Source organism: Aspergillus thermomutatus (assembly GCF_002237265.1).
Source record: "Aspergillus thermomutatus strain HMR AF 39 chromosome Unknown NODE_25, whole genome shotgun sequence".
In the NCBI taxonomy this organism is placed as follows: Eukaryota; Fungi; Ascomycota; class Eurotiomycetes; order Eurotiales; family Aspergillaceae; genus Aspergillus; species Aspergillus thermomutatus.
In genome coordinates, this window is record NW_020798073.1 from 111,683 (window position 1) to 136,095 (window position 24,413).

The 24,413-nt window shown below is 49.1% G+C and overlaps 3 protein-coding genes across 3 annotated transcripts; 2 read left to right on the plus strand and 1 right to left on the minus strand.

The window, feature by feature from the left end:
• Nucleotides 1-80: 80 nt before the first annotated feature.
• CDV56_108485 (type II myosin) lies at nucleotides 81-8,959 on the minus strand (the record flags this gene model as incomplete). The annotated part of the gene is made up of 6 exons (XM_026762104.1): nucleotides 81-836; nucleotides 1,604-1,945; nucleotides 2,006-8,000; nucleotides 8,057-8,241; nucleotides 8,304-8,447; nucleotides 8,507-8,959. The coding sequence occupies 6 exons, from the start codon at nucleotides 8,957-8,959 to the stop codon at nucleotides 81-83; spliced, it is 7,875 nt and encodes a 2,624-aa protein (XP_026617343.1).
• Nucleotides 8,960-9,695: 736 nt separating this feature from the next.
• On the plus strand, nucleotides 9,696-14,062 carry CDV56_108713 (uncharacterized protein; the record flags this gene model as incomplete). The annotated part of the gene is made up of 5 exons (XM_026762332.1): nucleotides 9,696-10,458; nucleotides 10,511-12,487; nucleotides 12,601-13,340; nucleotides 13,390-13,627; nucleotides 13,863-14,062. 5 exons carry the CDS (start codon nucleotides 9,696-9,698, stop codon nucleotides 14,060-14,062), a joined length of 3,918 nt encoding a protein of 1,305 aa, XP_026617344.1.
• A 6,485-nt stretch (nucleotides 14,063-20,547) lies between these two features.
• On the plus strand, nucleotides 20,548-22,106 carry PFA5 (DHHC family palmitoyltransferase; the record flags this gene model as incomplete). The annotated part of the gene is made up of 5 exons (XM_026762520.1): nucleotides 20,548-20,662; nucleotides 20,726-21,230; nucleotides 21,288-21,411; nucleotides 21,472-21,512; nucleotides 21,566-22,106. The coding sequence occupies 5 exons, from the start codon at nucleotides 20,548-20,550 to the stop codon at nucleotides 22,104-22,106; spliced, it is 1,326 nt and encodes a 441-aa protein (XP_026617345.1).
• Nucleotides 22,107-24,413: the final 2,307 nt, after the last annotated feature.

The window sequence follows — 24,413 nt, forward strand, 5'->3', positions numbered from 1 at the left end:
AGAATGACTTCCTCAACGCCTTTGGGGAGGAGAAAAAACCAGAAAATGTCGAGCACAGCAACCAGAAAACCCCACTCGGCCTAAGAAATTTTGTCCAGCAGTCGGCGTCGTCTCCGGTCCACAAGCTCCTCTTGCACTTCTTCCAGCGTCGGCAACCTCCATTCAACCCCATCGCCAGCGTCGCCGGGAAGCGGCTCCCACCCATCCTCCACATCACCATCCTTCTTCCCTCGTAGGTGCTCAACAGCCTCCTTCTCCTTCTGCCTCTCATACGCAAGCAACGTTCCGTCCTCTTCATCCAGCCCATACCCGAAGTAATTCGCATCAACCTTCTTCGTAGCAATATCCCCACCCCGCCCTCTTCCTTCTTCCTCCTCTTCCTCGGGCGGCCGTCTCCCCCGTCGCGCCGCAGCCTCAAACATCTCTTTGACACCAGGTAACTCCCTCGCCCGCCCAAAGTACCGATACCCCTTCCCACCGCCGGGGATCTCGCGCCCCTCGTCATCATACACCCGCCCCGAACCACGCATATAGTTCGGCCCGCCCAAATTCCGAATCTGCATTTCCCACGCCCACTTCTCGCGCATCAGCTTGTTGATTTCATCGTTGAGGTCGCGGATCTGGTAGTCGGATAGACTGGGCTCTTGGATCCGCGACACCTTGCGCGAGATTTCCTTGAGGACTTGGCCGCGCCATTTCTCGCAGTTTGGGATTGAGTCCACGGAGGTGATGGCTTTGGGCCGACGCGTTCGTCCAATGTCAATGATTCCGAGATCCGCGGCTTGTTGCGCCCGGAAGCGGAAGAGCATCGACTGTGCTTTCTCGCTGTTACGTGCCTGTTAGGAAAGACGTGCGGTTAGCGTGTTGACTGTGTGGTTTGGAGATAGGCTGGTCTGCCGCTTATTTCGCGACCAGAGGATTTATGAAGGACTCACCATTATGATGCACTGGACGAGACGAGTTCAATTGAAATGGGTTGTCAGAAGGAAGATGGGGGGATGAGAGCCCAACAAATGCTCTGATTAGACTTGAAAGCTTGAGTGGAGAGTGGAGATACTCCTGCTCACCTAAGCGAGCGTTAATTCTAGGCGCGCGGCTATTCAGTACTCCATGCATGAGACAACCATTCAGAAAGAGTATCTTCTACGACAATCTATCGTTGTCTTGAAGTTGTTTTCAAGTAATGCCTTTAAGAAAGGTACAGCTCCCCACAAAGTTACTACTAAATCAAGATCGATGGTTCCGAAGTGATGGAACAAACTAAATGCAGACAGCCGCCCTTAACCAAGAGGTATGATCAGCCAACAATCAGCCAACGCAACATGTAAATCATGAGACACATAAGACGCATGAGGCAAAAAGACATATACACATCAAAGAGAAGATCTATCAGTAGGTCATCTCCAGGTCCGATCAACACACCGGACTCATTCATAATTGTCATTGCATGAGTCTTCTCTCAATCAAGTTGTAGCAGGATCAACCTGCTGTATCACAATCCTCCTCAAAGAAAGCCTTTCGTGTTGCTCGGCATTCTCTGCGGCAAGTCACTCGCCCCGTAAACGCTGCTACCTCTTCTGCTTCCAACATCACTGAAGGTCACATGGGGCCTCCCAATGGTACTGCCTCTTTCGACGCGCAGGGCTTTCAACCCGTCCAACTCACGCTCTAATCTTAATGCCTTTTCACGTTCTTCACGTAGCTCCCTTTCAACTCGGCGAATCTGGAGCTGTGCCTCCGAGTCACTTTGTTGAAGCTCCTCAATGTTGCGGAGCAGACGCTCGACCTTTTCACGACCCTTGTTGACATCGTCCTCCAGTTGCGCGTTCAGCTTGTCGCGCCGCTCCAACTGGGACTGAAGGTCCTTGACTGTGCGGTCAATATTACGCAGTGACCGTTGTTCCGAGCTGTGCTTGTTCTCTTGCTCTTCGAGATGCGTCTCCAACTGTTTCATTTGACTAGTCAGTATCTTGAAAGAAGCATTTACGTGTGTTTAAAACCCTACCTCTTTAATCCTCTTGTGGAGGAATCGAACATCCTGGCTGCCTGTCGAATAGCTCTTGGTTTCCAAATCGACGCATCGCAGCTGCGACTCCTTGAGTTGTTTCTCAAGTGCAGCCTTATCCTTGAAGAGCTGGGCATTTGCCTCCCTTTCAGCAGTGACTTCCTTCTGCATTTCAGTCACTAGGGCTTCGGCTCGCCTCATCTTGCCAACAGCGGCGGCCGAGACATCTTCTTGTTGAGCGAGTTTCGACTTCAGCTCTAGGAGCTCGCGGTCCATGCTGGCGGCGTTGCGCATAGACGGACTTTCGCCCTTGGCGAGTTCTTCCAGTCTCTCGGCAGCCTCAGCCAGCCGGGCTTCAAGCATCTTCTTCTCCTTGTACAATGTGTCACGCTCTGCCGTAACGTCGTCAACCGAGGTTCGCAGACTTCGGACCTGTGAAAGAAGGGACACAACTCTGCCTTGGGCTTCGTTATGAGCATTGACAGCCTCATCGCGAGACGTTGTGACATCCTGCAATGTGATCTCCATCCGTGCTTTCTCTTTAGCCCAAGTGGAGCTGTTCAGGACTTCATCATCCCACTTGCTGCGGAGGTCCTCCAGTTCCTCCCGAAGACGAGCGTTCTCGCTGCGAACATTGAGCACCTTCTCTCGTTCCATCTCAAGCTCATTGTTGAGCGTAGAGAATTCCCTTTGGTACTTCAGCCTCGTCTGCTCCATTGAAGTTTCTTTATCTTCGATGTCGATGGCGCGCTGATTCCTGTAATCCTCAAGTTCATTCTGCAAGCGCTGTTTCGCTTGAAGCGCTCCTTGTAGCTCAGCTGCCTGATCTTCCATCCTAGCCTCTAGCATCTGGGTCTGTCTTTGCAGGTCTTCCACAAGAGCATCCATCTGTTTGCGCTCAGACATAATCTGCGCACACGTCTCCTCTGCCTCTTGGGCTTGTGACTTGGCAAACTGCTCCGCGCGAGTGGCTTTGAGGACTGTGATTTCTGCTTGTTCAAGCTTGTTGAAATAGTCGTCTGCCCGACTCTTATACAAACTCAGGCTGGAGGCGAGATCAGCTGACTTGGATGTTTCTGCATCCAGCCGTATCTGCAAGTCGGAGAACTCCTCGAGAAGCTGGTTTCTGCTGACGGCATCCTGCTCCCTGGCAACTTGCAACTCTTGAGCTTCAGAGAGTGCGTCTCGAAGTTCCACCTCAAGAGTAGCTTTTGCTCGCTTGAGCTTCTCAAACTGCGCTTTCGCCTCGGTGAAATCGGCCATGGCCTCGTTATGGACTTTGAGCAAGGATCTTCGAGACTGTTCCTGAGAATTGATCAGATCGTAGAGCTCCTCGTGCGACTTCGCCTGAACATCGCGCAGTGATAGCTCTCCGGAACGGATGCTTCTCTCTAGGGCGGAAACTTTCTTGGCGGAATCGTCTAGTTGATCATGAAGGCGGCCATTTTCGCGTTCCAAAAGCTGCATGCGTCTGAGCGACGGACTCTCATCCTGCCACAAATCTCGGACAGGTTTGACTTGTTCGAGTTGATTCTGGAGATGACGGTTCTGCATCTCGCTCATCTGGAGTTTGTTCTGAAGCTCTTCGATTTCAGCAGCGAGATCCATGCGTTTCTGGTAGCCGATAGTGTCCACTGTCCGATCTGACCGGCCAGAATCCATTGTAGCTTCGTTGAGATTCAATCTCCGGTTAGGTGTCGTCGGCGTAGCGAATTTCTTGACGAAACCGTTTTCTGAATTCTTTCTCAGATGTGTCGGGGTACGATTACCGGCTACCTGATTCTGGTCAATCTCTTCAAGCAATGCACGCTTGGACGAAGAGTAACGGGCGTCCAGCTCCTTCATCTCGTCCTCATGTCGACGTCGCATTTCTGCGAGTTGGCTCTCTGCTCGATTATACTTCTCCTCCGTCACTTGAAGTTTGCTTTGAACAGTATCCAGCAGTTGGGCTAAATTCACCTTCTCGACCAGGTCTGGCTGAATGGATTCCCATGATTCTGGCGGCTTGTCTGACAGAGGCTCCACGAACTTGTGTAGAAGCATCAGCTGGCGGTGCAAGGTCTCAATTTCCTTGTGGGCAGTGTCGAGAGATCCCTGAAGCTTTCGTGTGTTTGCCTGGGCCTGAGTTCGCAACTGTCTCTCGGTTTCCAGGTTCCTGTTTGCTTCCGCAAGTTGTATACCCGCAGTTGAGGCGGCCTTCTCAGCATTGCGACTGGCCTTATGTTCCCTATTGACCTCATGGTTCAGATCCTCCAGACTCAATGACAGCTTTTCTTTCTGCTTCTCCAGAGATGTAATGGAAAGTTGCAGGTCTCCGAGTTGTCGAGTCAGTTTTCTGTTATCTTCTTCTAACTTGGCTTTTTCCCTCTGCAGGTTCGTTATGCGAAGACGCTGGCTCTCGCTGGCCTTTGAGGTGGACCTGGCAATGTCCAGATTTTTCTGTTGGATCTTGGTCAAAAGAGCGCGATTGTCGTTTTCGGAGGCTGTGAGCCTGCCTTTAAGCGTAACCAGCTCTCGTTCCAGGCGTTCTTTGTGCTGATCATGGCGAATGCGAAAGTTTTCAGACTCTGCAATTGCATTGGTAAGTTCTTGCACTCTAACTGAGAAACGAGATCGCTCTCCCTCGACATCGTCGAGCTGACGCGCCTTTTCCTCTAGATCTTTTCGCACGCTGTCCAGACGCTCGTTGGCCTGCTTCTTCACATTTCGCTCGATCTCAGCCTCTGCGTTCAAGCGGGCACTCTCCACCTTGGTGAACCTATCGCGAAGTTTGATCAGCTCGGTCTGGAGCTCCTTGCGAGACTGCTCCGCAGCTACTCGCGCTTCAGTCGCACGGCGAAGCGTGTCTTGCTGAATGTACATCTCCTTCTCTATGATGATCTTCGATTCATTCAAGGAGGCGTACTTGTCTCTGAGCTCCGCGAGATTGTGCTCAGCAAGCATTTGGACGTCGTCTCTCGACTGTCGCTCACGGCTGAGATCGGCTTGCGCCTGAAATAGTTGATTCTTCAGGTCGTGAATCTGCTGCTCAAGCAGTTTTCTACTCTCGCCAGCCTCTGCATCCTCAGAAATTTTCTCCTCGAGAAGCTTCTTGACGTCGGCAACCTCACGTTCAAGCTGACATTTTTCAGACTTCATTGCGTCCGACTCTGCCTGCAGCTCTCGAAGTCGCTTCTGCATATTATCATGGCGTGTTGATATGGATGCTTTTTCCGTGTCTAAGTGTCCCTTCTCTTCTTGATGCTTCTTAATGTCATTTCGCAAAACGGCAATTTCACTTTCTTTTCGCCTGAGCATTTCCTCATAGCCAGTAGATGTGGAGGAGAGATCAGAAATCTGCTGTCGGATAGAACGATTCTCCTCAACCAGGTCCTTGATCTGCTTTTTCGACTGCTCCAAATCTTTCGATGTTCTTGCTAGTTTGATGTCAAGATCCTGGTCTGTTTTGAGCAATTTCGCCTCCAGTTCTTGAAGTTTACGGTCTTTGAGACTCAAGTGGCTTTGAAGCATTTTTATTTCCTGGCCTAGCTCCTTAACGCGGGCTTCCTGCTCGGCGACAGAGCTCTGGGCTTCCTCCAATTGACGGTCAAGGACCTCGAGGCGGGCCTGTAGATCCCGTTTCTCGGCTTCCAACCGTTGAATGATCTCGCCGGCCTGTTCAAGCTGCGTGATGCGATGGCTAAGCTGCTCATCAGCCTTTTTCTTTGCCGCTATTAGCGTATCTAGTTGGTCCTCGAGACTCTCTTGATCCGCAATGGCTCCAGCCAACTTCTCGGTTAACTCGACCTCACGAAGCTGCAGTCTTTTGAAGATCTCCTCCTTGTCAAGAGCCAAGGCTCGTTCGCTTTCAAGTATGTGTTGAATCTTCTGAATCTCAATCTCCGTGCGCCGTCTCTCTTCATCAAGCTTTTGGCGTTCAGCAATGTCCTGCTTCATCTTGGCTTCCAGCTCTTTAATCTTTTCATCGCGTTTCTTGACTTCATTAGCAGTGCGTGTCTCTCCCAAGAGAGGCTTCATCCTCGAGAATAGCCGCCACCAGGGATTCCGCTTCATATCTAAATAGACTTGGAAGTTATGCTGGATGATTCTCGTAGCCTCCGCCCGGTATAGGCGTTTGTTTGAAATGCGCCGCTGGATGAAACCCCTGGCTGCAGATTGGAATCGAGTCATGATAGTTCGAATGAGCTGATCGCGTTGTTCTTCGAGCTCAGCCAGGACACCTGCTCGAAAGAAGACCTTCGTCCGACCTACACGGTACCAGGCCGGATCTAGACCGAGTCTTTGGAGCATATTGTGGGCAACACTCTGTCCATCCATATACCCTTTGGGCATGTTAGGACAGAGAACTTCATATCGCTGCCTGAATTCAATAAATGAGAGGCGGTTGGGGAATCCTGTACGAGCAATTCTGATCCCCTCGAGGACACCATTGCAGCGTAGCTGGTCTAACACGAGTGGGGCATTCAGCATCTTGGGACGCTTCTTGTGATTGGGTATAATGCAACGAACAAAATGAGGATGGGTCTGATGGAGTTGGTTCATGAGGCTTGACAGCTGCTCTTTATGTCGCTGTGCAACGGTGCGGAAAAGGCCCTTCTTGACTCTGCTTCTGGGGAGGTCAATGTCCTCATCCGGGTCGCCGCAGTCGGAAAAGATGTTGGCAACGTGTTTATCTCTCGATCGCGCAAGGAGGCGTGTCACGTTGTCATTCAGAGGGTCCTTATTTTTCTCAAGCCATCCCTCGGTGTCGTATTCTACCTCAGCAGCGTAATGTATCAGGACAAACCCTTGACTCAAGCGGGAGGCGCGATATTTCGGGGACTTTCGGTCCCACAGTGAATGCAGTTTGTCTGTGAATGAACGATCTGTGGCTTTTGGCATAACGCTGTCCTCGTCCAAGCACGAGAAGATACCAATAGGGTTTGTCAGCTCGATCAGATCAATGGTCGGTTGCAAGTCTTTGCCAAAGTCGATGAATTGCCATTCGATCTGCTCCCGTGCATACTCTTCCTGCTCAAGGACAAACATGTGATGGTTGAAGAACTGCTGTAGCTTCTCATTGGTGTAGTTGATGCACAACTGCTCGAAGCTGTTGTTCTCGAAAATTTCGAAACCAGCAATGTCCAGGACGCCGATGAAGAAGCTATCGTCGCCAGCCATGGTACTGCGATCTAACCGACTGTTGATGCGGTTGACAAGATCCCCGAAGCCTCGCTCGTAGATGCCTTTGGCGAGAGCGTCCAGCGCCAGTCGAACCTGCTCTGGGGTTTGGACCTTTTCCACCCATTCCCGGCCTGCCTTTACCCTCGGATGAAGCAGTCCTTTCACAAAGGGCTCTGGCGCTATCCCTAGCAATCGGCAAGCCCTCTCGACGCTATTCAATGAGTCGGGGCCCAAGGCAGCTTGGTCCGCGCGCAAGCTTTCTTTGACGATAGTGATGTTCCCCAGATGAAGTACTGCTGCAACCGTCCGAAGAATACACATCTGATCCTCTTCGGAGAACTTCATCACGTGGAATGCCTCGATCAGCGAATTCCATTCATCCACGTCAGACACACCGACGATGCTGTCATTACCGTCTCTGGTGTACGCAAAATCCTCGATCTGCAAACCTGCTAAGAGCAAGCTTTCCCGCATCTTCGGGTCGGCGCCTTGCAACAGCTGGTAAAATATGTGATAATTTCTCTCATGACTATTAGGTTTGACCACTCGAGATTTCTCAAGGAGATACCAGTCAATCGAGGCACCGGAAATTTGACCACAGCGGGTGAATTCAATGCGTATGAATTTTCCAAATCGAGATGAGTTATTGTTTCGGACGGTTTGTGCATTACCGAATGCTTCCAGTATGGGGTTTGCCCTCAAGATCTGCTGCGAGAGAGTGGAAAGCTGCTTAGATCCTGAGCGAGCAAAGGGAGTATCAGTCGTTGCCACTGCTGCAAGGTATTGAATGACCTTCTTCGTATTCTCTGTTTTACCAGCTCCGGATTCACCGCTACGCTCCAAAGTTAGATATTGCAGTCCTCACGAGCTTTTCGAGGAGGAACATACGTCACTAGAATGCTTTGATTTTCGCCCTCTTCGACCAGATTTCGAAAGGCTTCATCAGCCATAGCAAAAATGTGAGGTCGAGTTTCTTCTCTGCTCCGGCCCTTGTACATTTTCACGTACTCGTTTGTGTAAATCGGCAATGGACAGTACGGATTGATTGTGACCAAAAACAAACCTGAGTAAGTCTACAGATAACTGAATCAGATCACAGAGCCACGTTTCTTAGGGACCATCCAGGAGAACTCACATATATCAGATCCGCCTGATATCGTGAGTGCAGGTTATGCACCACAGAAGCCTCATTTAAATGCGTGAGTTCTGCCATATCATCCGCCTTGTCAAACTTCGCCGGATTGACCTTATCGACTTGGTCTGCTTCAACCTCTCGTTGCTGCCATGGTGATGAGCTTCAAAATCTTGATGAACTTGATGGACTTCGAGTTATCATACCTCTCCATCATCACTTTGGACCAGCAATTTCCCATCTCCTCTTTCTTCTAATACCAGGCCACGAACAAATGCTTTGTCGGGATGACGTAACCAGACGTATTTGTTCCCTGAGAAGTCATTGTCTCCTTCCAGACCCCGGATCTCGTCCACCCCTCGTCGTAGCTCTTCCGACTTGATGAACTCGGGCGCAAATGTCCCCGATGTCGCATCGTTTCTTAGAGAACTCGATCTCAGCCGGGTCCCGGTTCGTATGAGAGGGGACGGTGATAATTGCGAAATAGACGCCGAATTTCGGAAATGGCTCTTCGCCTCTTCGAACTTCGAAGGTGACGTTACAATGGCCGACTTTGGCCGCGGACTTCTGGTCTGTGAAGCAGATGGCAATGGAGATGGAGTTGAGCGCCCAAAAGGGTTGGCACGCTTCGGTGAACCATTCAACTGAGAAGGAAGCATCTTGTCGTCGATTCAGAGGAGCATCATTCGTAAATAGAGCGGGAAAAGGGCAATGTAATCAAGGTCATGAAAGCTCACTGAGCATTAGGAAGTGTTGCTAACAAGGTCATTAATCTCCAATGGAAGGGAAAAGCCAAAACATAATATAAAAATGAGGTAAAAGAGATCCTGCGTGCACTGAGAACAAAGAAGATACAGATGAAGACTCAGTAAGGCATGGGTGAACACAGCTTGAACCCAAAGTACCTGCGCACCTGCATTGTGATGGGGCCGGCTGTTTGTTTACATCCGTCATCCTGTGGTTCCTTAGGCTGCGGAGCGCCGATCTGGTGCTAGTCCCGATCTGTCCATGCACTAGTCACGTGGATTTCGTGGCACGAAACTCGATCCTGCATTTCGAAATAATAGCATTCTCGCAGATGCGCTTCACTTCTCCTGTCCTTGTCAACCCGTGTTTTTCTCCACATCTCTTGCGCCCACGATCATATGCGGATAGCCATATTCTCATGTGTCATTTACAGGCTTGAAATGTGAAAAGCTTGAGTTGTCTTCTTCTCTTAGATTTGGCGTCTCCCATCCACGACTGGTGACACTGATGCGAAGCTGCCTACTATATGATGTGCGATGCCTGAATCCGTGAAGCTAACACAGGCCCGCGTCTTACTTACTCATCACAGTACAATCTTATCAAGATACCCTTGTGTTGAATAGCCTCAGTTGATATTTTACCCCAAGCATGTCGCAGCATCCCCCGGCGCCCTCAATAGGCGATCCGCCTCACACCCAGCAATGGCCTCACTCACATCTTTTCCCGTCAACTTCCATGCCATCTTCCCTTCCACCCCATCTACCCTTCAGTCAAGATATCTCGTCGGCTCAGCAGCCGCACGACAACGCCAACCAACCGTTCAGCTATAACGACTTGACCAACCTTAATATGACTTCGAATCTTCCTGGTTTAGGAGGTCCTGTAGCGGGATTACCTCTACCACCGCCGCCTTTCCCCTTCATGAGCCCATTCACACCGTCACAGTTTCCCCCACCTCCGTTCCCACCCATCCAGATGCCTCCGTTGAGATACCCGCCATTACCGATGCCCGCAGCCAACATTCAAGCGCCGAGTCGCCCCTCATCGGGTGATCTTCGTTCGCAAGCCAATTCGATGTCCATGAATAGTGCTAGCTCTCGAGCCGCCACAGCACCGAGTACGCGAAAAGATCTTGATCGAGAAGAAGGTGAACTTACCGATATGGAGGGGCCCACGCCGACGAGTTCAAAGAACGCAGGCTTGTCCGAAACGCGAGCAGACGCAAGACCGTCAACTCTGACGCAGCAAAATGGGCACGCGACAGGCACTTACAACGCTACGACAGTGGTTGGGAACAAGGAATCTGGAAGGAGCTCTGCGGCGAAAAGTCGTAACGCGTCCAAACTGGACCTCGAAGAAGGCGAGGCATCCTCAACTGGATCGTACACATCGGCCAGGGAATCCGAGTCACGTATGTTCGCTTGGGCTCACTTTTGAGAGATGGATTCACTAATTTTGCACAGCGTATGATCCTCCAGGTTCGGTCAACCCTGAGCCATTTGTGTCGAACAGTGCTCCCGGAGCTCCACCCCACGAAGATACGTCTTCCCCACTTACAAAAGATTTGCCAGCATCACACGAAAGCGGGAAATCACTAGCACAACTTCGAATTCAAGCACAAGGCGCGCTTCTAAGCTTAGCGCCTCACAACATTCGTTACAGTGAGCTGGTAGGAGAGGGAATCCACCCCGCAGTACTTAGGCAGCTTTATGAAGAAGTTGGAATTAGAGTTTCTACGCCACAACCAGACGGTGTATCTCCAACTATCAATCCGCCTGCCAAGTCCGTTGACGTGCCAGGAAACCTGGCTGCTGCAGGTCTTGAGTCGAGTTCAAGCAGCAATGTTGGAACTGGGCATGCTCCTGTGACCTTGGATCACGCTAAACGAGAAACCAAAATGCCAGTGACCGCAGCCGCGGCAAACATGCCTGCTTCTGTTCCTGCCCCTACCGCCCAGCCCAGCACCCCTGCCAAACCATTGGAAAGAAAAGAGGTGATTGCGCGTATGCTTGCTGCGAAAGCTGCCAAGGCCTCTGGAGCGCCCTCAACCCCTCAAACTGACTCTGCAAAGGAAGCGCCATCGTCTGAAAGCCCGGTGTCTGCCCTCATTGGCAAAGGCGCGGCTGTGAGTTCTGAGCGTGAAACCCCTCCTAAGGACAGGGACATGCGAACTAGAGAGAAAAACAAGGCGCAAACTGAACTAGCCCGACAGCGAATCGAGCAGCTCAAGAAGCAGGGTTTGGTGAGAAGTCAGCAAAAAGCGCAAACAGATTCTTTGCCTCGTGAAGAGGTACGGCAAAGCAACGGAAGCAGTCCCGCCCCGGTGTCTCAAGCATCCAACACCCCGATGATTCAACATCCATTACCTGTTAGACCTCCTGACCCAGAGCCCACTGCTCCCTCGCGTATTCCTGGGTTGTTCATGACAGACTCAGAGCCATCTGTCACACGCGTTCTTGGCTTGGTCGTTGATTCGACGCCACAGCCCCATGTCAATCAACGCAAGCGTCCAAGAGCATCTGACTTTGACGAGCCTTCACTTACACCGAAAAGGTCCCATAACGGAGTAAATCATAATGTTTCAGAGGATAGACTGATCATCGATATCAGTGATGATGAGTTTTATGGAGATGACGAGAACGACGAAATGGAGATTGAGCCCGCCGGGAAGACATCGCCAAAAGGCGGCTCAGTAGGCCCCGCAGGTTCGTTCCGAACATTTCCTTCATCGGCCGACTCTCTTCAACGGCCGGTTGTGTCAAGTCAAGGAATATCCACCTCTGCTACACCCCAAAATCACAGAAATCATGATCAAGAAGACCTTCGGAAGAAGCATCTTGAAATACAGGCAATGCATCGGCGCATCGCTGAACTTGAGCAACGGAAGCAAGCGAAGCTAGCAGCAAGTCGCACACAATCGCCTCGCCCTTCAGAAATAGCGGTTTCATCCACTGCAGTCAACCCAATGTCCGCTGATCAAGAAAATCAAACCAGCAATGTCACTTTGCAGCCTGTGGCTCATAAATTGCCTCCTCAAGTGGCTCTCTTAGATGCTGCTGCCGAAGCCATTCTTTCGGTTCCAGCAGACGATTCTGATAATCCCGAGACCCTTTCGTCGGAATCAATCGCGCGCATTTCGGCCCTCAAGGACGCCGACCACCTTGAGGAGATGCGCTCGAAATTGTTGCGTAAGAAGGAAATTGAATCAGGTGTTCCCGCTCTGGATGCCGAGATTCAAAAGTCTGAAGCCCGGCTTGCTGAAGTCAAAATACAAGAGCAGAACCTCCTGCGTGATATTGCCAGGGGGAAGGAAGGGAGACAACAACTTCTTGAGGAGCTGCATAGTCTCAATCTGGAGTTGAAAGGCCTCACTCTAGAAGAGCTGGAGATAGCCCAACGTAAGCTGGACGCGAAGGAACAAGTCCAAGCGTCAGATGAAGGTACGTTTAATTGGCTGTCACCTATTTCCGTCCTACATTCTTGGTTATTGCAGACTTTGCACGGATAGTGCTGTGGAAATTGGAGCTTACATGACGCAAAAATCTCATTGCAGGTTCGATACATCCTCAAAGCTCTCCGGCAAGGTATGGTTCCTCGTTGGCAGACGTCCCCGCTGCCGAGGAGCGGAGTCAAGTTGTGGCACGTTCAGTCCAAGGGTCTCCGATTTCTCGTTTGGCATCTCAGGCGGAGCCCTCTGCTACCTCAGATCTGTCTATGGATGCGGACGAGTCTGATGACGCTGTGGATCTGGCAAACGATGCATCCTCTTCCTCCCCATCAGAATCTCTAGGCTCCGCGATGGATGAGTCTGCTGATTCTAGTGAAGGCTCTGTGCCAGCTGATGGCGAAGAGTCCATGGAATGCGAAACCCCCACATCGGAGCCTTGTGTGCCTGAAGCTTTGAGCAGCATCCCAGAGACCGATCAGAAGACAGTGGAGGGCGAGATAAATCCTGACCACGCGCTTCCGGAACGGCCGCGAGTCCCGCATGCTCCCGATGCCGGGAATGCAGCCGATGTATTACCCCCCAATGCGCAAGAAGTTCGGGAACTCGAAAAGCAAGTTTCCCGCGAATCTTCCATCTCCGACGCGTACGAGCCACCAGAGCCCGAAGCGGACAGCAGCCCTGCCGATTCCGTCTATACTCCCCCTTTCAGTCCTGTTTCTCTTGCTTCCGTAAAGTCTGCAGAGGTTTTTGGGGTCGAGAGAGCTGATATGCCGCTAATGGGAAAGGTTCAGGAACTGGAAGTTCAACCACAAACCAGCTCCCAGCAGAAGATTGGGCTCTCGAATGTGCGGATTATCTCTAATTCGGGGAGAAGCACTGCTGACGACTTTGTAGAATGAACCGCTGGAGGAGAAAGCTCACAGATTCACGCCCTACGTTAGCCCATTGAGATGGTTCAAAGCTTACCGCTACCACCCTAGATTCACTGAGAATGTCTCGGGCGGCTTTCGATCCCTAACATATAGTCACAACATCGATTCTGAGAAATATCTCTGTCCCTATGAGGCTACCGGCGGTGTCTGCAATGACCGATCATGCGACTTCCAGCATTTTCGTGACATGACTCTTAGCGGTGCGTCGACATATTCAGGCCAAAACATTGCAGCATCCTTCATGTCACAATCCGATTCATGACTTAGCCCCACAATTCACTCCCATCATCCTGGGTTCCTTGTTTTCTGATTGCTTTTCATTTCCTATCCTGATTTTTACCTCTTTCCCTTCTTTTATGAACACATCCAGATATTGTCAGTTTGTTTCGAATGTGGCAAGGAGATGCTGACACACAGTGATATCGATTTTGACAGATGACAAGATCCTCGTCCAGATGGGATCCCTTCGAGAGGGCAAAACGCCTGAAGAGAAGGACCAATATATCGCCGGGCTGAAACAAATCATCAATGAAATGCGGCGCGACAAGGTGAAAGATTTCAATACCGTGGCCACGGAAATTGCTGCATACCGTAGACGCTTCCTCCAAGATCCATCACGTGTCTTGCCCTTGTAACAGGAGCATGGTACTTGTTCATCTGATGGAAGAAGCTTTTCCTCTACCAAGGTGAGCCCGTGACACTTCTGCATGCAAGTGTGCCCACACAACCACCTGAAAAAATCTTCGCCTCTTGACACCATAAACAAGATATCCTTATACGACTTTCTGATACCTGACACTCACTTGCTCTGTTTGTCATCAGAGATTTTCTCCGTCCATTTGTCTAATACATACGCACCACTTGACCTTCTATACTTCTGCTTTTACGAAAGATAGGATCACTGGTGTTGCCCTCTGATCCATAACAGGGTGTTCTCATTCTTACCCTGTTGATCTGTGCTTATTGGTAACAAAAGAGCAGCATGGAGTTTTGGTAGGATCTCAACCATATTTTCTCTATCAGCGGGGCGTAGGTAGTTCGCCCTCTCTTTCGAACATCACTAAGGCCTCGCGGAGTCTGTGGGCCATGAGCATAATATCCATCTCAGCTACTGAGACTTGCAATGGTGCGGACTGATCAACGCGTACCAGTTTTACTTTCCATGTTCGACGGGATGGAAACTGTACAGCTGCGACTTTTGGGTGGTAGAGATACATAGTGATAGTGAATTATCAAATCATTCATTTTCCATTCAAATGAGAGTATGATCGTACATCTTGCTATCTAATTCATTGTTCCGAGTTTGTGTCCGCGTATCTCGGCCGAGCCTGGAGCCGGGCGTAGAGCGCCTATCGGGCACAACAAGGCGCAGACGGGCGTTTGCACAGACAATGGAGAGAGACAAGCTTGTCTGATAGATTGGGCCCCAAGGTCACTAGTGAAGTCTGAATGTCATCATGATTAATATCATGACTCATGTACGTCAACTCAGTATTTGAACAGCAGAACTGTACCGCGATCATTTGATCCTACAATCCTCAAGACTTAGGGCTGTGCACTTCAGCTACTCGCAGACCAGTTTGTAGACTAAACTGAATAGAAACCCTTGTACTTTGGGGATGACCATAACTTATCCTGGATCTTTGAGTCATAACTAATCGAATCAGAAACTTCCATGCATTGAATATTGCAGGTTCTGAGTCATTTCATTGTCTTAGTGTGCTTCTGCATTGGGACTCCGATGTTGTTCTTTGACAGGGTATGGAGATATGTCGGTAGGATGGGACCTGGTTTTGAGGCGAAGATAAAAGATTAATATTGTAATAATATTATTATTATGCAGCATTTTCTTGATTTAGTACTTTGTTATAGGAATCTATATGTTATGTTTGTTGTCTGGGTACACGGCCATGCAATATAGAAGTGGGTAGTATATTTTGTCAGGAGTAGGACTAGAGTATGGCCATCCTACTTCTTCAGCATAAATCAAGGCTGAATGACCGGTGACTAAATTAACCATCTCACATAATGAAGGATCAAATAAAGGAGACAATGGAAGGATTACTAAGTTTTTCCAACGGTGTCAACGTCATTTTTTAGGGGATGTCATCTTCAGCTTTTGGACCCCATTTCTAGCTGAACGGCAAACCAAAATAGGAGGATCTTGTAACGGCGTAGGAGCAGACATCTATTTCTGATATCGGAAATTAAATTTAGATTAGAGCAGCTTCTTCCGAGTCGTACAACGGAATTGGGGGCAGATTCTCAGTTCTTTATTCTCAAAGGTAGATCTTGGCTTGGGGCCGGTGATACCATGTGGCTACTGGCAAGGGGATATGTTTGGGTACTACTAGTGATTACTCATATACAGGCTCACAGTTGGGATATGTATGGAAAATGATTCTAGAATGTCATTCCGTATGAAGGATTGTCTACGGAGTATTGGAGAATAGAACATGCATAGACCCCACAGGTCCAAGGCAGAGGATGTTTCATCATCGTGGTTCAGAGCTGAAACAATTCCTCACATGGAGGCAGCAGAATCGGTAAGTTGACAGGAGACACGGTGGATCTAACACCACTTCCAGGCTTGGAAGCATCAACAAAAAAGATTAGATCAAGGCAGATTCAGGTAAACTTAGAATGCCTAACCGTGATTCTGGCATTGTGTCGAACAGAGTCCGGGCGCAACACAGCCCACCCTCGTATTTCTCATCGAGTCAAATTGATAAACACAAGAATGCGTCATTCGCAGATTACTCAGGTATGAAGTATCAGCACAGGGCTGAATTTCTAAGCTGAAGAAGCAAAGTGTAAGATGCCTGGCTAGAGACCGCTATTTTGCGCAGGGAATAGGGTTGAGTGCATACGGAACCCGACAGAAAGGGCGGTGGAATCAATGGAGGGGGATGATGCATGTCATCCTTGCTGTGATCGACTGCGGCTCGAAATGGAGATTAATAAGACTATGATAGAAAACTAGTTAGTACTAGGTACTAAATACTACTGTGCCACAATACTTGCTCTGTCTCATTATCTAGATTTTGACTAATGATGCAGTGGCTGATCTACATGTATATACATCCAGCGTTGGGTTTGTGGTTGAGGAATTAGACTGCAAAGATATTGAAGAAAAATCAATGAAAATATTCTTAGGATTGATTTTCTGTTCCTAGAGTAGTCCGAACAACTTTTCCTCTAAATTCAAACCACTAAATCTGATTGAATGTGGCCAGTCACAGATTTTCTAGACAAGTATACTTGGAGTACGGAATAGATATGGCACGCGATCTCCAGCTAGGCAACCCCAGGCAACAAGGCTCCCTGGCCCATGTCAATATTCAACCAAGACATGAACTACAGATCTTAGAGTCACAACGTGGCAGGGAACAATTTGATTAACAGATCTCAAACTCAGTCAATTCAAACGTCAAACATCAGCCAGAAACAGTATTGAAAACAAAGAATAAATCAGAAATGACAGCCCCACAGCCCTCAGACTTCCCCCAGGGCTACAATGAGCTGAGACCAGCTCAGCTCATTGCAACCCGCCCGATCTAGCATCATAAGTAGTACATTCATCAAAATAGCACTGTATCCAAAAGAGTCTATCCGGTCCAAATATGCAACCCCTCCCAGAAAATAACCGTAAACTCCCATGCTCATGTTCGTTTCATGTTTCATGTTGTATCCATAATAATGCGTCGCTCACGATGACAACTCAACTGAAAACCAATCCAAATGCAATATACAGCAGGTAGGCGCAGCCATCCTGGATTTCTGTAAGCACAAATGTATCAGCTTCGGCTCCTCAGTGTCGGTACATGGGCAGAAGTCCTTACCTAGATGTTTTGCTGGAGAACAGGTACTACTTGACAGGTTTGCAACTGGAGCACACAATGTGGTTGCATTCTGTGCATCTCGGTTGGACATTGTATACTTTGGGCCCGTCGCCGCACTGGCAGCAGATGTACATGTATGTTTGGCTGTAGACTTTGTTCATGTGTGTCCCTCGGCCAGAGCGGCCGGCGAAGTAGGTCTCCGGAAGATCCTCGTAGGGCATTGATGAGCCCTGTAGGCTGGCTTGACGATTGTCATGTAGATGGCTTCTGCTGGTGGCAGGAACAGTGTGGTAGGAAGACATGTCGTGGCAGCCGTGTAGTGAGTCGTTGATGTTGATGTTGATGTTCATGTTCATGTCCTCGGTGTACCAGGAGCCAGGCATGATTGAGATGGAAGAGATGATTGAGTTGATGATCCTGACGATGGAGGAGACGAATAGTAGTCTTGAGAGTCTGGAAGATAGATCTATATAGAGGATGCTTGTTGCTTGGAATGATGAAGAAGGAAAGAGTGTCCATCATGAGGGATTGAAGCATGTTTAAATAAAAAACAAAGAATGAGATGATGATGAAGACATGAATCACATCAAACAATGGGCAAGGCAGCTCACAAGGGCACAAGTGTGGCTTCTCCCAGGCAAAAGCCCCAGACATCCAGAAGGCGCCCCAGATTTGCAGCGAATCAACCTTCATCCTCAGGCATATCATCAGGCAAGCAAGCAAGCAGAATAGCTTAGTTGAATCCGCCTACTAAGAGAAGTTAGAGACGGGGCCATTAGGATGGCAGTAGATCGAATGTGGCTTGGCGGGGTGAATAATGGGTCCATCAGTGCCTAGATGCTATCTCGAGAACGACATTGAAGTCATTTCTGAATCAACATGCGAACATCTGAGTAGAATGACCGCTAGAATAAGCACTGGTGTTGACTCAAACCCTCCTTGAGGGTCCACTGTCTATGATGGAAAAGGCGGAATCAGCAGTGGCTTGGACATGTCGCGTTTGCCCGAATGCCCTCTGATTTCCGCCCTTTTCACCCCAAGTAGAGACAATTTTGTAATATCGTCTGCATTCTTCTTGCCCCTTGCCCATTTGCATTTTGTTTTCTTTTCCTTGGCTTCTGTGATAGTCCATCCGTTTGTACTCCGCGCGCGTGTTGCCTGCTGAAACGACGTACTAACTCTGAGCGGCTCTCGAGAACGACTCCACTTGCGGCGCGTTAGTACCAGCAGATTCAGGCAACGATCCCCCCTAATGCCTGGTTACCTACAGCAAGAGGCTCCGTCGTGCATTCGTCCTCGCATGATTCGTCGCGGAAATCATCGTCGAAGAAAGAACAGTCATACTGTAATTACCTGGGGCACTTTCATAATGGCGCTGACCGTTAGTTTTGCTCACCAAATGTACTCGGAAAGCCATTTTCCCTGTCGCATTTGTCGGTCAAATCGGTCAAATCCTGTTCGGCCCTCTCCGTAGTAAGGTAAGCACAAGACAAGGCTGCATTCCACGTGCTCCTGCTGCCTAAGCCATCATTCGACATATCCAGTCATCATTTATCGCGTCTTACAAGATCTCTTCTCTGATGACGTTGAGTAATCGATGATCTGTTCAACGTGGAAGATGACAGGGGAGCAGAGTGAGAGGATGATTCATTGTCAACAATCATTAAAAATAGATGGTGATGGTTATGTGATGGTTATGCTGTCCTCTCCTCCCTCGCATCATCTCTCCCCTTTCATTCTTTGTCTCTGACCATGATTATTATTAGTAGCATGGTTTCGTACTGCTACACTGCGTCTGCTTGACCCAGGTCAAATGCATTTTACCCTCAGTTCCGGTTCCTGAAGGCATTCCGACTACACCCAGATTCCACGAATTCCTTGTCGACCATCCCAGCCGATTGAGCTCTTCCCTTTCGTTTTGAACTAGCCAAAGTTGTCTACGATTGACACCTTAGTCGAATAGCCCATTTGGCTTGACCGGAGACTCATGAAAGTCGGCGTCTGCCTTCATTCGAGAGGGGACGATGCTCGTATCCAGAGATGACCTACAAGTACAGGCAGAAAAATTCATGCCTGGGACTGTAACGCTCGCTAGGTCACCGATCCGTTGGGCCCAAGGTGCCGTTGAGGGCAGGATCATCAAGTGAATATTGAAACGTGGGCTGATATGGTCGATAATGGTAGACCCAAGAATCTGAATCGCCCAAGCCACAATATCACAGTAAAACCTTAAGAAATAACTCTTGCATAGCATAAAGATACTTAAGGCTTGAATCTTTGTACTGGCCACAGAAGTTCAGCCTTGTTTACATGGAGGGAGCACATGTACGGTGGACTATAGCTACAATGTGGACTTTTGGTATTTTTACAATGATTACGTCTCACCACTCAACGATCACCTCCTTATATCTATTTCTTTCTACTTGCAGTCTACTCCTCACCGAACACTAAAGCTTGATACAGGTTCACTGCCATGTCTCAATCTGTAAGAATATTGTCTGTACCATCTGTCCGCACTATTAAGAGCTTATGAAACTAACTTATAGCACCTTAGATTGATCCCCCAGAAGGGTGGACTACAGACCCTGAAGAACTCGACTATGAGTATGAATGGGCTGCAGATGATGGTCAGGGTCAAGAAATCACTAGAAGTTATCGACTTGGAAAAGGCCAGCCTATCATGTTTGATACAGAAAGCTGTATACTCATGTTTAAGGCCGGGGAGAAGTTCTACTTTTGGAATCGTATTGATTGGGGTGTTTGGGAAATTCTATCATCCAAGGATCTAGACGAGATGATTACTATTATGAAGGAAAGGGGACAGAAGCATCTTAAAGTCAAGGAACTGTAATATTAAGAAAGTTAAAGCTATTAAGAAGAAATAATTTTTTTATATATTAAGGTGAAGCATTACAATGAGCTATAGCCAACCCATACCATCTTTTTGACGAGTACTATAGTCCGCCGTAACATTACGTCATCCGTTCTGTTTGTTGATGTTTGCACTTGCTGATCATCATTATGTTCCTGAGGCTGCTTCAACATCATCATAATCTAATCCAAATCTACTTAATCTTGTCTCTAATCCAAACCAGTGCAGTCATATCAAGATAATACTTATGCAACGTACTCGAGCCGGCTAATTGCCTGGTTTCATGAGGGCCGAACCACTTTATGATTGATGCAGATGCTTCTGACAGAAACTCTACCAAGTCTTTCTATCTTATCACCACTCCTCAATGCACAGGCGATCGCAAACATTTTGGAATTAGTTTCAAATGGCACCTCGCGGCGCGGATAAGCGTGTCAATCTCGCCGTTGCCAGAATCATACCTCCCATCTTGGTCGGTGTGTTTGGTTATGCCACTTATGCTATCACGAAACCATTATGCGGTCAGCATCCTCTACCCCAGTCATACCAGCCTCAAGCCAGTCTAATGTGAATTTGAATATCAGTCGACTACCTCTTACATCCTGCTCGCCATTATGATCGAAGGCCTCGAACTGGCGCTGGCGCCGCTATACTCGCCGTATATTACGTCCTGCTTATTCCTGTATTGGTCACGTACCTCCGACTTTTGTATAACGTTGTCTTGAACCCCGGTTATCTGCCGCGGGGTAAAGCATGTCCTCGGAATCACACAGACAGTGAGGGCTCAAAGCACCGTCATCGAAGACATCATAGGAGGAAGAGTGGACATCATCGTCCCAAAACGACGGAGAAAACTGATAGATCTGACAGAGGCGACGTCGAACGAGGACTTGAGTACAATGCGGGAGCAAAGGCATACCCTCTGGATGCAGAAGGACTGGAGAGCTTCTACACCAAAGATGTCTTTGTTTGTCAGCCGGATGGGAGACCAGTGTATTGCTCCACGTGCTGTCAGTTCAAGACAGACAGAGCCCACCACTGTCGAGAGGTTGACCGATGTGTCCGTAAGATGGATCATTTTTGCCCATGGTATGTCGGAACGCATCGCGAGCTTCTGCAATTGGAAGGAGACTAACACGTCCGAAGGGTTGGCGGTGTAGTCTCGGAGACCTCGTTCAAGTTTTTTATCCAATTCATCGTTTATACAATGTTCTACTGCATATTTGTTCTTATCGTCTTTGCGATATATACTGCCGAGCTCAAACGGGAGGTAAGTGCATGATCTGGTTGACCTAGAAGGAGTCTCAATTAATGCATTATTAATCTACAGGCCGGAAGAACCAATGCTCATTGGATTGTCTGTCTCGCACTGTGAGTATATTTCCATCGCTAAGACATGTATATCCGTTCTTACAAGCCACTAGGAGTTCTCTTTTTGGTTTTTTCGCCTTTGGAATGACCATAAGCTCTGTGCAACTTGCCGTGTACAATCTGACGACGATTGAGAACCTCAACCGCCGCTCGGCAGTGTGGACCTTGGCAATCCGCGTGCCAAGGCACATCCTCAGCAAACGCTGGGCACCAACGTTCCGTACAATCACCTACCCCCTCCCGCCTGTTCCTCCAGCGGAATCAGAAGTCGCGCGGGAATTCCCAGTCGGAGAGCAGCATGTGTTCGCAATCCTACAAACCCTACCGGGAGAAAACCCATTTGACCTTGGAAGTCCACTCAAAAATCTACAGCAGGTAATGGGATTTTCTCTGTTCGAGTGGCTTCTCCCTATTAAGCACAGCCCTTGTGCGGACCACAGTAATCGCGAGAGCGCCTTTGCCCTGGGACCGGTTGTGACAAGGTTGAAGAAAGAGGCTGGGTTAGAACCTCCCACAGAGTCGGAGAACCCTGCGGGTGCCGAAGACATACCTCAGCATGGACAAAGACGGGGAAAACATAGACGGCGTAATTGAAATGTCTATTTCATTATCACTGTTGTCCTCGATCCTAATGCGGATGCCTGACCTTCCTGTGGCTCCTATCTCAATACAGCTTTGGCCCTAAATCGCTGGATATACTTAGGTCACAGGATGCTTTTGCATAAGACGATCGTGGGGCACATTATAGAGTATCAATCTTGTTCATAAAACTAGCCCAATCTCAAGCGAAACCAACGCTATCTATCGAATGGTATCCTAACGCAAAAGAAGAAAAAGGTAAACAAGAGACGAAGAGCGAAACGGAAAAAAAAATGCCACTGAAAATCGATACAGAAGAGCTCAATCATCGAAGAGAATCACCGAATGAAGAACCAAAAGCCGTCAACGCAGCTAGTAATACAGTCAACCAGGCGCCCAAAACAGATGGGCCGAAGTCATCAGTCAAGTGGCTCAATACACTCGGCAGCAGGAGCACAGAATATGGCCGCAGAGGGTGCACCGGCCCGAGCTTAGGTCGGGGTTATTGTCTCCGCCGCAGCCGCAGCAAACCCACCAGCCGGCCATGGGGGGTCGGGCAAGCTGGTGCGTTGAGAGGGATCTGGGTGCGCGTGCATGCCGGAATCTCGGCTGGTGGGATGGTCTCAGGCCAGCGGTGTGATTGGAGCTGAGTCGATGTGGGACTCGCGACGATGATCTTGGGTTTCGTCGGGTGGGATGTAGAGGGGTTGTGTAGGTTGTATATGCTGGGCGTTGGGTGTGGGAGGGGAGAGTAGCAAAGAGGAGGGAAGAAAGGAGTGGAGAAGACATGTTCTAACTAGCTAGAGACCTGGGCGTGGTGTATGTACACGAGTCGAAGAGAGTTGATAAGGGTGAAGTAGGTTTGGTCTTGCGGAGGGAGCATACGCTGGGATGGAGAGATTTGACTGCGATCGCGATGAAGAAAGGAATGAACAGTGAAAGTGATGGACTCTACTTGCCATGATCTCAATTATATACCCTCTTCAAGCTGCCCCAAGGGTTCGTCCATGAAGGCAATCATGGACAACACCCGGGCCAGAGAGCAATGAGCCACAAGTCTCTGCATCGGTGAAGCGATCCGCAAGGTAGGGTGAAGAAGAGAATGAAGCAGCTTCTGAGGTGTCACCAGCTGTGGCTTGAGCCTGTGGCCAGGCAATTCATGCCCGATGAGTGTGAGAGCGACTTATAGTTCGATATTCCAGATATTACTGCCCTGTCGCAAACCGTTCATCGAGAAGCTGGGACGGAGCAACTATTGCATCAAGTCACACTGTGTACGTTCCAAAGGGGCGGATGGTGGCTTGAATAAGGTCACAGCTTGGACAAGGGCAAATCAGGCGCCAGGGGGCGGTGCCCTGTAAGTATATTATCGAATGCATCATGAAGAGTTCAGACAGAGCAGAAGGATCGTGCCCTGGTATGGGTGCCCTTCAGGAGGCATTGTGGCTAAGCAAAGGCTCATGTTGGAGACCGGAATCGATCACATATAGATTTTTTAAGCTGTCCAGCGACAACAGATGAAGCCGCTCAGAGTGGCTCTGTAAGGTAAAAGATGAATTCTTTGAAGATACCCTCGAAGCTCTGATGCTCCAGATCGAGTGTGACTTTTGAAGCGCGCAATGGGTATGAATAGCCACTTACCAGTGACAGTCCTTGGTAAGACGAGAGAGGAAGATGCCCTGGGCAAAATAAACAGAGACCGGTGGTTTCGCGGCACGCGGAAGCACATCCGAGCCGTAGAATCTTTTTGTCAGTGCCCTGAGATTGAGGTCACATATTCTCCAAGGTGTTTCCCGTTTCGAAGTCTGCTGTGGTTCAGTATGACGGCAGTAGGCTTATTGGGAGGATCACGGCCGCAACAAAACACCGACTCGTTTGACACTCCCTGGCGAAACGATCAGAGCACCATGAAGACGGGTCAGTCTGTAGTCCTTGAGGGACATTATAGTGATACCGAAGAGCAGAAAATGCCTCATCCTTTGTTCCTCTTACCGTTCGATGAAGAGTTGGAGAGGTTGGCTTAGTCGATGGAGCGGAGAATGGGTATTCCAATGTGGATTACCGACATCCACGATCAGACACAGCCGGAGTCGATGATTGATCGTCGGTTTCAAGGAGTCTGGTGATCAGATTAGTATCCATCTACCAACCGATGGCAATTAAGGCAGTGACGGGAAAGAATGAAGCTGCTTACTCTGAAGCGTTTTGATTGACTGACGAAGGACATCAGCCATGGGGCAAAGCCGTAAAAGCGCGCCGTTGCCCCGGGGCTTGGCTCCGGATCCATCTGGTGGATGATGTCGTCGTCTCATCGAATGCAAA